We start from the raw sequence: 17112 nt of genomic DNA, 5'->3' as shown, positions 1-17112 counted from the left end.
TGGCGTTCCTTCTCTGATGATGTAGGTTTGACGGCTTGGGTTGAAAAACGCTTAACCACTCCCCTCAAACCGTTAGTCTGCTATGAGCAGAGATGGAGAGGAGGAGCACTAAAGTAAAACTCTGCCCTCTGTTCAATATTCCGTTTCACTTGGAAATACGTCACAACACTGGAGAAAAGTCATTTGCAACTTCCGGTTCACGCGGACTTAAAACAGTTTGAATATTTTGGAAGTGAAATATGAAAGGTGAATATGGATTATTGAATTTTTAATAATGAAAATGTGTTTGAAATGTTTTTAATTGAAATATTCACAGCTTAAATATTCAACCATGTTGAATTTCAGTCCATAAAAATGCAAGCCCTAAAAATACAATACATTAAAATGCAAGCATGGTTAATGCAATGCCTATTTTTTTCAAGCAGTGCAATTCAACAGGCTTTTTGGTTTCAAAAACATTTGGCATTATTTTACTTTCATAGTTATGAAATGTATGCTATTTATGGAATAAATCATTCAAAAGTGACACATTGTCCCCTACATTCTCTCTCACAATGTCTACTTTCTGTACTGACACAGACGAAAATACAATCAAATCTATGTTTGGGAAGGAAAGAGATTACGGGCAAGATAAAGAGACAGAGAAAAAGAAAGAGAGGGTGATGGAGATGAGAGAGGCAGATCAGATGTGATATAATTTATGCTATGCCCACTGACATGTGTTGTGTTGTGTAGATGCCCGTTTTCTCCATATTAGCATTTTTCCGCCTAACGCTTTCTGCTCTGCAATTGGTGGTCCAGCAGTTTCTACAGCAATTACAGAGGGCCAAGCCATAGCACGTCAATGGACCCTTTTCATAGACTGTGATTACGCGTTTTAACGGTTTATTGTAAATCCTGCAAAGATTTTTATATTTTCTTTATATATATATACAGTATATATAACATATATAATATGTTACAAAAACAACAGTCCTTCTTATGTTCATGTTTAGGCTATTTAATGCTATATATGAACTAGAAGAAAGAGATGAACGGTTCACGAGCAGCTTTAACTGAGGCTCTACGGCGATTTGTCAGACACATTAAAGAGCCACAAAACGGTATTTATTGTTTAAATTTCGTAAAAAAATAAATTAAAAAAATGTGAAAGTTGAGACTTTGTTTCATTATAAAGTAACCTGGTCTGTCCTGTTTGTCAGCGCGTTGTCAGTGTCCTCCCTGCTCCGCGATGTATGTTTGTGACGTGTGTGACGCGTGAGAGTGGCGATTGGAAACTAGGCTTGCCACGATAGACGGTGTTGACGGTGTTACCGGTTTTAAGACGCAATACCGGTGACATCGCTTTTCCACCGTGACACCGTCCCCATATTTTTTTTTATTTTTTTATTTTTTTTATTAAATATTTATTTGAATTAAATGGAAAATATAATTCTAAATAATTTACTTAAGACGAGAGCATGCACTATAATTAAAAACTGAACATAGCTAATGCGTCATCTTTCATTTATCACGTGAGGAGAACGAGAGGAGTCGAATTTACAGAAAAAGAATGGCGGACGATTTAGTGTCGAAACGCAACGCAAAAGCGCCTGTTTGGCAATATTTTGGGTTCAAACCAAATGCAAAAAGGGAACCTGAAAATGTTAATGAGGCTATCTGCAAACTTTGCCTGACAAAGGTGGCAGCATCTGGAGGAAACACAACTAATTTATACACGCATCTTCAAGCGCACCACAAAAATGAGGCTGCCAAATTGGGCAATGCAGTAAAAAATCGACCGCAGAAGCCAGACGAACAGGTGCAGCCATCAATTAGTGATGCATTTAAGCGATGCACAAAATATAAGAGGGACAGTGTGAGGTGGAACAAATGCACTGATGCAGTGACCAAGTATCTCTGCAAAGGAATGGTGTCTTTCAACACAGTTGAAAAACAGTCTTTCAAAGACCTCGTAACCACACTCGACAGCCAGTATGAATTGCCTGGACGTACATATTTCTCAAAAACAGCTGTTCCACGTGCATACAACCGTATCCGTGGTGAGCTGCAACAGGCCATTTCCACCACAGTCGAGTATTTTTCGCTTACAACCGATATGTGGTCGAGTACAAAAATGACACCTTACATGTCGCTAACTTTCCATTTCATTGACACGGAATGGACACTGGTGTCAAAATGCCTCCAAACAAGTTTTTTGCCACAGGACCACACTGCTGCTAACTTGGCCGATGCTTTGGATGAGGCTCTGCATGACTGGGGATTAAAAGAGGATAATGTGTCTTGTGTCACGACTGACAGTGGAAGCAACATTAAAGCGGCTGTTCGTAATTTAGGCTGGCCCTGGTTAAGCTGCTTTGGGCACAACCTGAACCTAGCTGTGTCCAACACTATTGAGAAGACGGAGAAAGCCCGTACGGACCGTGCCCTTTCTGTTTGTCGCACAATAAACGGCATGTTCTCTCACAGCTGGAAAAGGAGAAGGGAGCTGCAGAAAGCCCAAGTCCACCTTGGCCTCCCAGAGCACTCGCTCGTCACGGTAAGTTTACTCTTAGTTCTTATAAAAAGTCTTTAGTATAGTAAATAAAATATTATAAAACATATTGTAAATAAAATAAAATAAAATAAAGATTATAATTAAACTGCTTTAAAGTAGTTTACTTTAAAGGATATTCGGCAGAAAACCGCGTTATCCTTTGCAGAACAGCTTAAGAGAAAGTTTGAGATTTTTTCGTGCACTTTTTCGGAAATTCCGGGTTTCATACCACATCTTATGTTTTTTTTTATTATTATCATTGGTGGTAATAATAATAATAACAATAATAATAATAATGGATTTATTTTCTCCTTGAGGACTGTGCAACTCGCTGGGGCTCTAAGCAAAAAATGATTGATAGGATGCTAGAGCAGAGGACGGCCATCAATCGAGTTCTTGCTGAAGATCGTAAAGTCAATGTGAGCATCACATGGCAAGATGAGGATGTGTTGCAATCGCTGAACAAAGCGTTAAAGCCAGTAAGTGAGTTTACCGACATTCTGTCTGGAGAGAATTACGTAACCGCGTCATCTCTTCTCCCTGTGCTGCGTCTCATTAAAGAGGACACGTTGGCCCCATCGGATGATGACAGCCAACTGACAGCCAACCTTAAAGCCGGCATCGTGTCTATTTTAGACGAGAAATATAAAGCTCTGCCAGAAGCAAGCCAGCAGCTTATGCGCAAGACAACATTCCTGGACCCGCGCTACAAAGGTGACTATGACTCGAATGTCGAAGAGATCAAGAAGATGATAGAGGAAGAAGCGGTCATCCTCGGTAGGAAAGCGCAGTCAGTGCACTCTATGAGAGAAGAGGGAGAACAAAATGAGGAAGCCGACATCGTGGTCGACCCCCAGCCCAAAAGAAAAAAAACGTTGGCCAGTTTATTAAAAAGAAAATCAGACACTGTGACAGTTAATTTGACTATTCCAGAAATGGTGGTGTCGGAAATCTCCACCTATGCTCAGGAATCCCCCATTCACGCAGAGCAGGATCCTCTGGCCTGGTGGAAAGAGAACCAAAGTAGGTTCCCCCTGTTGGCAAAGGTAGCCAAAAAGTATCTTTGCGTGTGCGCAACAAGCTGCGCATCCGAGAGAGTGTTCAGCACGATGGGGAACATAGTGAGCCCCACAAGATCCCATCTTAAGCCAGAGATGGTCAACATGTTGGGTTTCCTGGCAAAAAACATGTAGACTGCACTGTTAATAAATAACAATTTATAGTGTTTTTGTTTATTTATTTTTATTTTTTTTTAAGACTGCTGACTTGTCATTTTTGTAGCCTGATGTCATATTGGAAGTTTTTCTTTTATATTCGTTTCTTGTTCATTCGTTTAATCGTATTTAAACGTTTTGCAATTTATTTATTTATCTTTCTATTTTATTTTCTTATTCATTTAAAAAATATTCTAACATAGGCTACGAAATGAACGTTCTATGGTGTTATTTGTTTGGTTCCAACTTCCACAGTTTTTTCAGCCTGTAGCATTGTTGTTGTTTTTTTTCGTTATGTTAATAAAAGTTATGTTTAATATCAGTGTTTTTTTTGTTTTTTTTTGTAGTTTCGTTGTCGTCCATTCAAACAATTGACGCGCGAATTGCCAATTCCCGCAAAACTGAAAGTGAAAGTATAATACGCACGCATTTATAAGCTATTTAAAAGCAGAAAAAAAGAGGAAAATAGGAAACCCCCACCCCCACGGTGATACCGGTATTACCGGTGTTGTCACATGTCGATTAACCGGTGGAGAAATTTCCTCATCGTCACAACCCTATTGGAAACTGGTTGTCCATGGAGTGCTGTAAACTTTATCATTGCAATAAATCAATGGCTAAAATGGCTCTGTGCACATGCCCCAGCCCCACGTCCTGTCACCGAACCCAGTCCAGGGCTATGCTGATGATGTGGTCGTAGCATCCCGAGATGAAGGCGCGATTAAAAACATGTTGTCATGTACTGACAGATTCCTGATATGGTCTAGCCTACAAGTAAAGCACAGTAAATGTGCAGTTTTCTATGAGAGGAGGAGCGGTGGCAACCATTGGTATAGATCCAGGGCCGACCAACCCCCCTCCTTTACCATCTTAGACCAGCCACTCAGAGTGTACACTAGACACGAAACCTACAACTATCTGGGTCACAAGTTTAACATCGCTGGAGAATGGAGTCTGCAAGTGACTGACATGGCACATCAGTTTATGACCAGACTGGATCTTATTGACGTATCACCTCTTCCTGTTACTCTAAAAGTGCAAGCAATAAGAGACATTGCGTTTTCTAAAATTCAACATCTTTTTGCAAATGTCCATATTCCGCAAAAAGAATTGCGCAAAATGGACAACAAAACCGTAAGTGTGGTTAGAAAATGGCTTTGTCTTAACACACATTCCACAAGATGTTTTATCTTTCAGAAAAGACAGGACGGGGGGCTTGGAGTTGCACACTGCATGTGGGAGTACACAGCTACAAGACAGTCTCACCTCACCAACATGCTGAACTGTGATGATGCCAGCATGAGGCAAATGGCCAGGGCATCCGTATTGCTGGATTTTAAAAAACAGAAAGTGCTGCACGCATGCGTTGGGGAAGATAGCTTCCTGGGCTTTAAAAGAAAGACCAATGGAAAGCTGGATGGACGGGCACAGGGATTTGGTGTGTCATCAGACTGACCAGACTTAAACGACTTATGCTGGAGGACAGGCACTGACCTGAAGTGGACCTCTCACTGCCAACCTGTAGAGGTCTCTGATGCAGTCGTAGAGGACCCATCTGTCATCGTGGAAGCCAGACTGCACCATAACAACACTGTTCTCCTGCTCCAGCCTAGAACTTCAAGGCAGACTCTCTTGTCTATTCAAAGAGCCCAAAATATGGAGTACTGGTCCAGTCTGAAACTCCAGGGAAAGTTGGCAAAACTGCCCTGCGTGGACCACTCTGTATCACACACCATCTACAGCAATGCCACCATCAGTGAGGAGATCCTAACCTTCTGCATAAAAGCACGTCTGCAGATTTTTCCTACAAAATACAACTTATCCGTGTGGTTTCCCTCCACCCATTCGCCCCTCTGCTACATGCCCCCCTCAACACCTGGAGTCAGTAGCCCACATCATGAACAGTTGTTCATCACTTAAAGACTTGATAGACTTGTGGACCTCATTGCTGCTCAGATTCCCTGTGTGGATGAGCACATTTTTAAACACACTACTGTACAATCTGAATGGTTTAACTCATCTGCAAACACTTTTTTAGGAATTGCTAATACACCCGATATCGTTAACATCTCTCAGAAACGAAAACAAAGTTACACTATTTGAGGTGTCATGTGCATTTGACTTGTTTATGGAGGATTCTTACTGTTCTAAGATTCTAAAATATTAGTCATTGATATCGACCATTGAGAACCTTGGGTACAAATGCCGGCTTATTGTGCTGGTGTTTATGTACACAGGCTGGCGATCCGTGGACTTTGCATTGGGGGTATTTCTAAAACAGGGGCCAAACAGTTGGCGAAGTATTGTTCAATCTCAGCAACTATAGGAAGCATGTTTGTTTGGAAAAAGCGATGCTTCCTGTACCCTTGAACTGTTTAATCCATAACAATGTGCTGATTTGTTTTAATCTGTTGGATTATTTAAAAAATTTGATTCCTAATGAAATTTGACTTGTAATGTGGAACCAAATAAAGTATCTAAAATGTGTGTGCGTGTGCGAACTCCTCCTGTGTCATAATGTTATTTGTTATAAAACAATATAATGTTTAAACATTTTAGCTTAGATAGAAGCTTTTAAACAGTGCAACATCTGTGTCTTGATGGGGGGAGTGTCTCTGTCGTCAACACCTTCAGTGGGAGTGTTAGGTGGGCGGAGTCTGCGTGGGTCATTTCTAGCTTTGAGCTGACAGAGTGTGGATGTGTCCCCTGAAGCAGCGCGAGGGAATTTGTTTACCTAAGACCTTCATCAGCTTTGATGTGAGGCGTATTAGGTGTCATTCATGGTTTTGGTATAGGGCTGAACGGACGTATTTCGCTGAGCTCCCTCACGAGGAGCTGCATAAGAGTTTTGTTCTTCTTTAACAACGGAAATGTAAAACGTAAGGCTATTTTTGATGCTGTGATTTTTAACATGTTGTTTTAGATGTTTTTAATACTAGAACGTGTTTGAACACTTTTTAGAAGATGCAATGTAACCTTTTTTCATTGACTTTTTAACATTTTACAAATAGTGTGTAGAGGTAAAAGACTTTATCTTAACTTGTTTTTTACTTTTCTGTAAATTACTGAATTTTTACGTTTTTAAATGTTTGTATGTGAAAGAAAAACTTTCTCTTTAACTTGTTTTTTAACGCTAAAGACTTTTATATGTATTTTAATGTTTAACTTTTTAAATTGAACTTTTCTCCAAAATGTTAGTGAAAAACACTTTTCTCTTGTTTAATACAAAAAACAGTGATCTTATCTCCGTATCGGTCCTTCTTACACATTGTTTTTCTTAAAAAGTTTAAAATACATTGTTTTGAATGTTTTTTCATCATTTTCGAACATTTACACTTCAAAAACACACACACACATTCCTCAACAGTCATACATAGCCCTGATGCGGTGGGGCTAGTGGTGGGGGGGTGATAAACAGATGGCCGGAGCAGGTGTCCAGTCCGAAAACGGGAGGGAGGGGGTTATGGAATTTATGCTATTATATTTAATAAATCATTCAAAAGTGACACATTGTTCCCTACATTCTCTCTATTGTGACAACTGATATTTATGTTGTATACATTTTTTTTGACAATTAAGGGAATTTACTAAAGGCTATAGCTGGAAAAGTAATTCACAATATGTACACATTCATCATCAATGCTATGCCTAATATGAGGAAACCGTCTTTGTTAATGTTCATTGTCTCATCACATTGACAGTTATGAATTACATTACATAGCTTTTCATGGAAAAACACAGAGGTCCAAACCTCGGTGACCTCAATGGTGGCAGATAGGCACAGATCACCGTTTTCCAGAGATTTTTTTTTTATACAAATTATATCAATTAACTTCAAAACTGCCCAGATGAAAAATAAATAAATAACTTATATATATATATATATATGCTAAGTATACTTGCAGCCATACTACTTATCAGTATACTAAGTCTGTTAATGATTAGTTAACTTGAAGTGTGCTATTTTGAAACAACTAATTTTGTACTAAGTATATTTTAGTAGTTATTAAATTGTAGTAAAGCATAACTTTAAGTGTATTTAGTGTACTTTTGTGTACTAAATTGGACCAACTTCAAGTATACTTAGTATAGGCTACTTTAAGTAGGCTGTATGCCTTTGTAGGGACTAATTACATGCTTGATTAGTGATATTAATGTGTACTTTATTTGTGTTACAAGTACATTACAAATTCATTACGAGTGTCTTCGAAACATACAAGCAATATACTATAAGGGCCCTATTTTAACGATCTGAAACGCAAGTATCAAACGCGAAACGCAAGTAACTTTGTGGGCGGGTCTTGGGCGCTGTTGCTATTATTCCGGCGGGATAAATGACTCTTGCGCCCAACACAAATCTACAATGGGCTGGTCTGAAGTAGCTTCATTATTCATATGTGTGGTTTGGGCGTAACGTGAAATAAACCAATCAGAGCGTCATCTCACATTCCCTTTAAGAGCAGGCACGCTTGTTCCATGGCGGATTGCTATTATAACCGGATTTGCCAGGCGCACGCCAGGAGCGGTTCACAGCCGAGGAGACCGACGTTCTCATCAGGGCCGTAAAAGAGAGAGAAGTGACATTGTTGTAACAGCAGATCATCTTTTGTAGGGGGAGAATGGGGACAGTTGCAACACTTTTTGCATTTCCTTGAGTTTCTCAGAGACTGTTTGTATTGGAAAGCCAAAAATGTAAAAAAATAAAATAAAATACAAATACACCCACATCTGACAGCAACCCACCCACACTGATGCAACATGTGTACATGATAATATATATACAATTTATACTTAAATAGACCAAGTCAAATGTTGCAACAGACCGCTTAATAGGGAATGGTTATGTGATAGAAATATTTTAATGGGTATTTTCAACATTAAATGTACAGAGAAATGCAGACTAAGGATGCTCAGGTCAAAGGCCATATATACTTAACCAAAAAGTGCTTAACACAGTAGAACTAACAGTCACATGACTAGCTCAGATCATTACAAACCAATCACCAGAACAAATCACAATTACAACATTCATTAAAATGTAATAACATCATGTCTTTAACATCATGTATTGTTATTTTACTTGTGCACAGACAGGGTCTTCACTAAGTTAAATTGACTGCATAAAGAAAAAGACTAGTAAAAGACTAGTAACATTTTAAAATAACAAGTAACAACCAGGTTTTGGTAAATTATTATTATTATTATTTGGTAAGTTATTTACTTGAAGTATTCCTCGTCTTGAGAGTTTGTCTTTACCACGTTAAGTGACAAAATGCAAGGGTGTAGTTTTTCTGGTGTATTGGAAAGTGGGGGCATTTACAACATGGCTTATTTCTCCAATCAGGAATGAGCTAGAGAGATGATATCCACACATGCTCAGTTAGCGCCTTTCCTCCCTGGAAGAAAACAGCCACATGTGACCAATCCTTCTGCAAAAATATACATTTCAAGTTAAATATATATATATATATATATATATACAGTATATATATATATACAGTATATATATATGTATATATTTTTTTTTTTTTCATAGTCTAAACTGCGTGAAGCATTGTAAAGTCATATAATTGTAATCATTGTTATCTTAGCTTCTAAAATGCATAGCTAGCGTGTCAAGATAACAGAGCAGGTTTTATCAAGACTGTCTTCCCTTATCACAACATTGATATTTAGTTATGTTTGTTCTTAGTTTCACTTTCATGGACTTTTAGTTAGTATTCATTGGTTCCTGTCTTCCTTTGTTCAGCTCCCACTACTCGTTTGTCTCCATGGTTACTAATATGATATTGTCTGTATATAATTTCAGTGTTCATTGTCCTGTCTCGTTAATGCGTTATGGTGTTTATCTGTGAGTTTCATCATCTGTGAGCTATATAAATAAATAAAAAAACTTTACCCTTTACTCTTTATCATGATCGTGAACCCTATAACCCGTGGCAGATGTAAAACCTTGTCAATCATAACAGCAAAATTATAATTGTATGTATTAATAAAGAACCCACTTTAATAGTCAGGTCTCTCCCCTTTCTTATTTAAATAAACAGTTTTGTTATTTAAGTAAAAATCCCTCTAGGCATATATTTGATCTGTTCTGTGTTTTCAGTAAATGCCACATGATAGGAAATATTTCACAACAGAAAGGGATTTCTCTCTATTCTGATGTTAGCAGCAAACATACTGAAGCATAACGGCAATACACTGAGTCTGAGGCTAAAGCCTTTGCCATTTGCCACATAATAACCTTGCAAGAATATATAAGAATATGATCCAACATTGACTTTATCACACTGTTACAACATTCACTTCCACACAGTTCAGTAAGCTTTCACAGAAGTATTATTACATTTTAATGTGGTGATTCATTGTTACTCGTGCACATCTGCTTTGATGGGCTCCTGTAAAGCAAAAGTGGAGATATGTCCAGATGGATATTCAAAATGTGCAAGTACTACAGCAGAACAATCAACTGGTAAGTCCAGTGTGATGTGGAAATCTGCTGTAATAATTTACTGAAAGTGATAGTACCGCTGGAGATAAAGTATATTTGTGGATCTTTTCACATGACTGTAAATGTTGGAACTGTTATTATCCTATTATATGGTTAATAATTAAATAATCCAAACAAACAATAATAATACACACGTTATTGTTCATAAGACGCACAGATTCAAAAGTAGTCAAAAACAGTGTAAGCTTGAACAGCATGAAAAGGAGAAGCTTATGAATTAATCAAGTGCTTTCAGAGAGTTTTTATTGTTTAAAAAAAAATTGTGATGATATTGACAACCCGATCTCACGGAAATTCATACGAATTTTATGAGATGGCTAATTCTTACGAATTCATACGACCTCACTCGTACAAATGTATAAAAATTTTTTCTAAATCGTACATTTTACCACTAGTCAAGTCATGTCAGGAAAATGAATCAGTGATGCAAACTCATTTTGGCTGTACAGAAAATACAGCTCCAAAAGAAAATACTGTCAGTGTTGATTCATTTCCATTGTAAAGATCATCAATTATTAAATTAGTTAATTTAATCTATAAAGCAGTTCTGCAGAAAACAGTGATGTCATCATCCAGCTCAGCTCAATTCTCATCCATTTTTGTCAGTGCAGTCAAATCAATAATACTGTTGATTATTGTGTGTCCCCACTAGCCAGAGGTAATTGGCAAATTCACAGCATTTACGGCCAGCAAATCAACGTACAGTAGTAAAATTCGAATAGTATTTAATTTTTTCGAACAATAATTACAGATCGAATATTCGTGCACACCCCTAGTACTGACACTCTGCTCTGGTGCATCAAATCAAGCACTCCGTAATCACAGGTAAACTGTCTAACCAGTCAGGTGTTTTGGCGCTTTTCCACTGCATGGTACGGTACGGTTCGGTTCGGTACGGCACGCTTTGGCGCTTTTCCACTGCATGGTACAGTACGGCTCGGTTCAGTACGGCTCACTTATGACGCATTTCCACTGCATGGTACGGTACGGTACGGCTCGCTTCGGCTCGCTTTAAATGGTACCACCTCTGTTGAGGTTCCAAGCGTACCGTACCGATACTAAAATGTGACGTGAAAACACTGCAGATCACTGATTGGTCAGACAGAATCATCACTACCAGCGTCATTGTATTTACGACACGAGACACTAAACCCGCTAGATTTAAATAGCCAGAAGACAACAGCCAACACTGTAGCGCCTGTTTTAAAAGTATTTGCTTCCAAAAAAAAAAAAAAAAAAGAGTATAAACTTACAAAAAATAAATGAATCGTGGTCAGTGGACGAAGTGCAGACGTTCCTCTCGTTGGTTGCCGAGGAGTGGATGGGGAAACACGGAATGAAAAATTCGCATTTAATATGATGATGTCATGGCAGTAGAGACGGCAACTATAACGGTCAGTCACACCCACTTTGAAGCGTACTAACTGCAGTGGAAAAGCAACCGAGCTAAAGCGAACCGAACCGTGCCGTACCGAGCCGAGTCGTACCACGCAGTGGAAAAGCGAAGCGAGCCGAACCGTTCCGTGCCGAGTCGAACCGTACCGAGCCGTACCATGCAGTGGAAAAGCGCCATTTGTCATGAGAAGTGTACCACAAAAGTGTTTGCAGACAGTTATAAGAGTTAATGTTACAAATACGTCTTTTGAATATACTTTGTGAACTCATTGTCCTTTTAGCTCGGAGAGGTTTATTTTCCCTCTTCAATAAGTTTTGTCAATTGTTTTGTTTCTTGGTCTAATTCTGGTTTCTGGTGTCTCTTTCTAATAAACCTTGCATTGGGTTAGTCACTCAGTTAATTATCTTGTGCTTCGTTCCCACCCTTCTGAATTATGTTGCATTGATAAGGAGTTATCACAAGCTAAGACTGTTTAGTTGTGCTATCTTACAATCAATATATAGTAAATGTAAGGTGTCACAGATGTAACGATTAAAACTTGAAGTGGCGATGAGGTCTTGACATGTATGTAGCGGGTCTTAAAAAAGGTCTAAAAAGGTATTAAATTTAATTCCATGATTCCTGTATATACCCTGGAAAGGAAATTCCCTTTTTAGCCTTTACAGTATAAGCACACTTGAACCAGTACCAAGAGATAGCCGGAGATGTAAACTCTCAGTTGGCATGCCCTATGCTCCCCATAAAACTGGACTTTAGTCCGTGACTAACCTGAACACACATTTGTGGTGACATGTTTACAGCGTAATCTACTAGATTTAATAATTTCAGAAAAATCAATAATGCTGAGTTTATGAAAGACACTCAGCATTACGGGCTGATCTGGCTACAGAATTGCGCTGAGCCTTTTGCAAAAAATTCTTTAAAAACTCAGACCAAGAAAAAAAAAAAACTACAAAGGGAGACATTGACTAAAAATGTAAATTTGCATTATAAACATGAAAGTCTGAAAGTCAAAAGGGGAGGTGTTGCTGTAATTTATAGTAATATATTCAGTATTACTGAGAAGTCTAGTGTCAAATATAATTATTTTGAAGTGTTGGTGCTTAATGTAACACTAACTAGTGTAAATGATAAATCCCGTTTGAGATTTGTGCTAGCTACTGTATACAGGCCACCAGGGCACCATACAGACTTCGGAGTTAGTACTGGCTGCAGAAAAAGTACCAATTGTTAATGATTTTTATAACCATGTGGATAATGAAAAATACACATTGGTATTGGCATTTACAGACATTCTAAACAGGCAACATGTGTCAGGACTAGGCTTGTTGCGATAGTCGGTGTTACCGGTGATACACGGTGTTTAACCCACCTACCGGTCATAGCACTTGACCACCGGTACCGTCCCCATCGTGTTGAAGTTTTAGCCTATAGCAATAAAGCACTTAATTCAGTTAGTGACTACGTGCCTTCGTAATTTAGCGTAAGCGGAACGAGCGCCGCAGTAAAGCAGCAGGTGTCCGATTTCATTTATCATTTGAGGAGAGTGAGGCGAGCTAACTGGCAAAGGATGGCGGAAGATCTAGTTTCAAAGCGAAATGCAAAAGCACCTATATTTTTTTAAATATTTTGGATTCAAACCAAATGCCAACAGGGAACCTGAAAACGTTAACGAGGCAACCTGTAAACATTGCCTGAGGAAGGCCAAGCTCGGCTTGGGCTTTTTGCAGTTCCCTTCTCCTTCTCCAGCTGTGGGAGAACATGCCGTTTATTGCACGACACACAGCTAGAGCACAGTCTGTGCGGGCTTTCTCTGTCTTGTCGATTGTGTTGGACACAGCTAGGTTTAGGTTGTGCCCAAAGCAGCTTAACCAGGGCCAGCCTAAATTACGAACAGCTGCTTTTACATTAGCTCCACTGTCCGTTGTGATACAAGATATTTTATTCTCGTCTAATCCCCAATCACTTAGGGCCTCCTGCAAAGCGTCGGCCAAGTTAGCTGCAGTGTGATCCTCTGGCAAAAAACTAGTTTGTAGGCATTTTGATTGTAGTCCCCATTCAGTATCAATAAAATGGACAGTCAGAGACATATAAGGGGTCATCTTTGTGCTCGACCACATGTCCGTGGTGAGTGAAAAATGCTCAACAGTTGAAATAACGTTTTGCAACTCACTCCGGACACGGTTGTAGGCACGTGGGACAGCTGTTTTGGTGCAATAGTAACGCCCTGGCAGTTCATATTGGCTGTCGAGTGTGGTTATGAGGTCTCTGAAAGATTGCTTTTCAACAGTATTAAAAGACACCATTTCTTTGCATATGTATTTCGTCACTGCGTCAGTGCACGTGTTCCACCTCGCACTGTCCCTTTTATATTTTGTGCATCGCGCAAATGCACCACTTATCGAAGGCTGTGTTTGTGTGTCAGGCTTTTGTGGTCGATTTTTTGCCGCTGGACCCATCTTGGCCGCTTCATTTTTGTGGTGTGCTTGAAGATGTGCGTGTAAATTCGAAGTGTTACCTCCGGATGCTGCCACTTTCATGAACACTCGCTGGTGACGGTAAGTTTATTGTAGCCTCAAATAGTTTGTGACAAAAGCATCTGTTAACAAAAAAAAACATTAAAACAATGATAATAAATAATTATAATAAACTATGTTTTTAATTAGCCTATTAATATTTTTATATGTTTTAATAGTGATTTGTAATATTGCATTTTTAAACGACTGGTTATAACGACTGGCTATAACAAATGTTTTTATTTTCTCCCATGAGGACTGTGCAACTCGCTGGGGATATAAGCAGAAAATTATTGATAGGATGCTAGAGCAGAGGCCAAGGTGCACTTTAAAGGTGTTTCATAAGTGCTTTTGTTTAGTTTTTGCATGGTGTGTTAAGTTATTATTCATTTTGCAATAAAGATGTGTGTAATACAAGCGAGTTTCTTATTGTTTTGTGTATTTTTATTAAGAATAAAATAAAGTAACCCATGATTAATTCAAACAAATGCTACTGAATTGCCGCTAATTAAAATGAAAGTAAATTGAGACGTGTGCACGTCCGCATTTTCGGCCACCCGAAATCCCCGACACGCAACCCCGGTGACACCGGGATTACCGTTTTTTTTACACGTCGATTAACCGGTGGAAAAAATCCGTCACCGCAACATCCCTAGTCAGGACCCACTCATTGTCGTAAAAATACTTCATCATAAATCTTATATTGTAACATAGAATCATTGTTGATGCCGTTGAAATTCTGCAGCAGAGCAATGACATCTCAGATCATTGTCTAGTCTTGTGTAAACTTCATTTAACCATGGCTGCAAAGCTGACTCCGTGTTACAAATATAGTAGAACTATCACTTCTACCACTAAAGATTGTTTCATACATAATCTTCCCGATCAGTTTCATCTCCTCAGCATATGGTGCTCACTGACCATACCGGTTTCACACGGACAGGCACTTGTTAGTGTGGCATCATGGGTAAAAAGTTCCCACAGGGTCTTGACGCAGCTCGAGTTCCATTGAAAGGGAACGTCTCAGGTTACGACTGTAACCCTGGTTCCCCGAAGAAGGAACGAGACACTGCGTCGCCCTGCCACACTCCCTGCATGCCTGTGATCGACTTGCTTCAGCCGCAGCTAGCTTTCTTTTGTTCTGGGTATGCTTTATAGTTTTCTGGCCTGCCTATGATGTTCTGTCACACCACTGGACTGATTTTACACGTGCTTCTTGATGCAATCATGCAAAGGCGTTCCCGTCTCGACACAGCATCTCGTTCCCTCTTCAGGCCCGATGTTTTTCAGGCCCACAAAACGCTGTTGTGTTATAAATGAACAGCTAAAACAAATAAAAAGGTTTCAGTTTTTAGCTGAAATTAGTGTTGTGTAAACTGTTCTGAGCACTTATGACTGCACATGCTGGTTCAGCCTAAAAATAAATAAATAAATGTTTTGTCATGATTTGAAACAGTTGTTGTCAGATTTCATAAGTGACTTCTTATATGTAATTTAATTGTAAGCCTGGTGAATAGCTTTTTAGAATTCGATAGGCATCTCAAACATGGTCGCTGAGTGAAATGACTTGATTAAAGGGACTCTAGTAAAATTAATTGATGGGGGGGGTATACATTCTTCTGAGTCCCTTTCTGGATTCCAACAAGTCTGCACAATGTACAATTATTGTAACCTTTATTTCTATGCTTCATTTATGTTAGCCCACGTTCTTGGTATTTAATTTGGTTTTATTTATTTTGATGTTATCTATTATTTGCTATTAGGCTCCAGCTTCCTAGTAATTCTACATAAGACAAGTGTCTTGGAAAATGCATGGATGGATATTTTTCGTATTTTGGACCAGACAAATTATATATGTGTGTGTGTGTGTGTGTGTGTGTGTGTATTCCTCAAAAGAACCGTATTTTTTTTAATAATGTGCTTGAGAATGTGATCAAAATGATTTAACTCACTCTGATGTAGGCTGACCAGATGTCCCGAAAAATTCGGGACAGTTCCGAAATCTAAGCTGTTGTCCGGAATCTTGAGTAGTTATTGTCTGATAAAACATTAAAAACTGTCTGTGGAAGTTGAGTCGTCCTGCAGCCAGCCCCCGCCGGCTGCTCACTGGCTGTAGCATCTTTTTTGTTTCTATTCTTTTTCTTTTTTGTACACAGTGCCGCGACCAATCAATCACTCCTTTACGACTGTCTGCCTGCACATTCACTGTCCTCGCGGCTGCGGCAACTTGATTGATTGGTCGCGGCACTGTGTGCAAAAAAATACTTAGGCCTAATGTCTGATGTGGGGTTACACAAAGCAAATCATCTACACAATTATTTAGTTTTGTGAAGGTTTTTTTTTTTTTTTTTTTTTGACAGGGACCATGCACAGTTCAAGCCCTGTACCAATTTTGGCATAAGGCTTATTAGCATTAGGCTATAGCCTGAAAGGTCTGATTTACGCACTGTTACAACAGTCATTGTTTTGTTTTGTTTTTCACAATGACATTTGAGTTCATGATTTTAGTGGGGTTTTTTTTTTTTTGTGGCAGACTAAACAATAATGACAGACTGTTGATCTTTGAATAACAATATATTTTATTATTAGGATAGGACAGTAGCTAGACAGGAAGTGAGTGGGAGAGGAAAGGTCCACGAGCTGGGACTCGAACTCAGGTCTCCTGAAGCACATGTCAGCGCACTTGCGTGGTGTGACATAGTTGAGTAAAAAGTATAGGCTCATTAATACATTTGACTTATTCCAAATACAACAAATTGCATACTTTGTCTTCAATAACAAATGTACATTATTAGATAAATAAAACTTAGCTATACTTTGTACAAAATGCTATTGTATACTATAATGTATTTTGAAAGTATACTTTCAATGCATTGTTACAATTATCATTTCCAGCACACAGTTAAAATATACCTAAAATATATATTTTATAAAGTGCA

At 38.8% G+C, this 17112-nt stretch overlaps 1 protein-coding gene across 1 annotated transcript; it reads left to right on the top strand.

Moving 5' to 3' along the window:
* Positions 1-2010: 2010 nt before the first annotated feature.
* Positions 2011-5670, top strand: LOC309502543 (E3 SUMO-protein ligase ZBED1-like; the record flags this gene model as incomplete). Its single annotated transcript, XM_082174947.1, has 3 exons — positions 2011-2539; positions 2854-3559; positions 5237-5670. The coding sequence occupies exons 1-3, from the start codon at positions 2099-2101 to the stop codon at positions 5668-5670; spliced, it is 1581 nt and encodes a 526-aa protein (XP_082031073.1). The 5' UTR covers positions 2011-2098.
* Between the last annotated feature and the right edge of the window lie 11442 nt (positions 5671-17112).

Source organism: Leuciscus leuciscus (genome assembly GCF_965113295.1).
Source record: "Leuciscus leuciscus genome assembly, chromosome: 7".
In the NCBI taxonomy this organism is placed as follows: Eukaryota; Metazoa; Chordata; class Actinopteri; order Cypriniformes; family Leuciscidae; genus Leuciscus; species Leuciscus leuciscus.
This window is presented reverse-complemented; position numbering and strand designations above follow the sequence as displayed.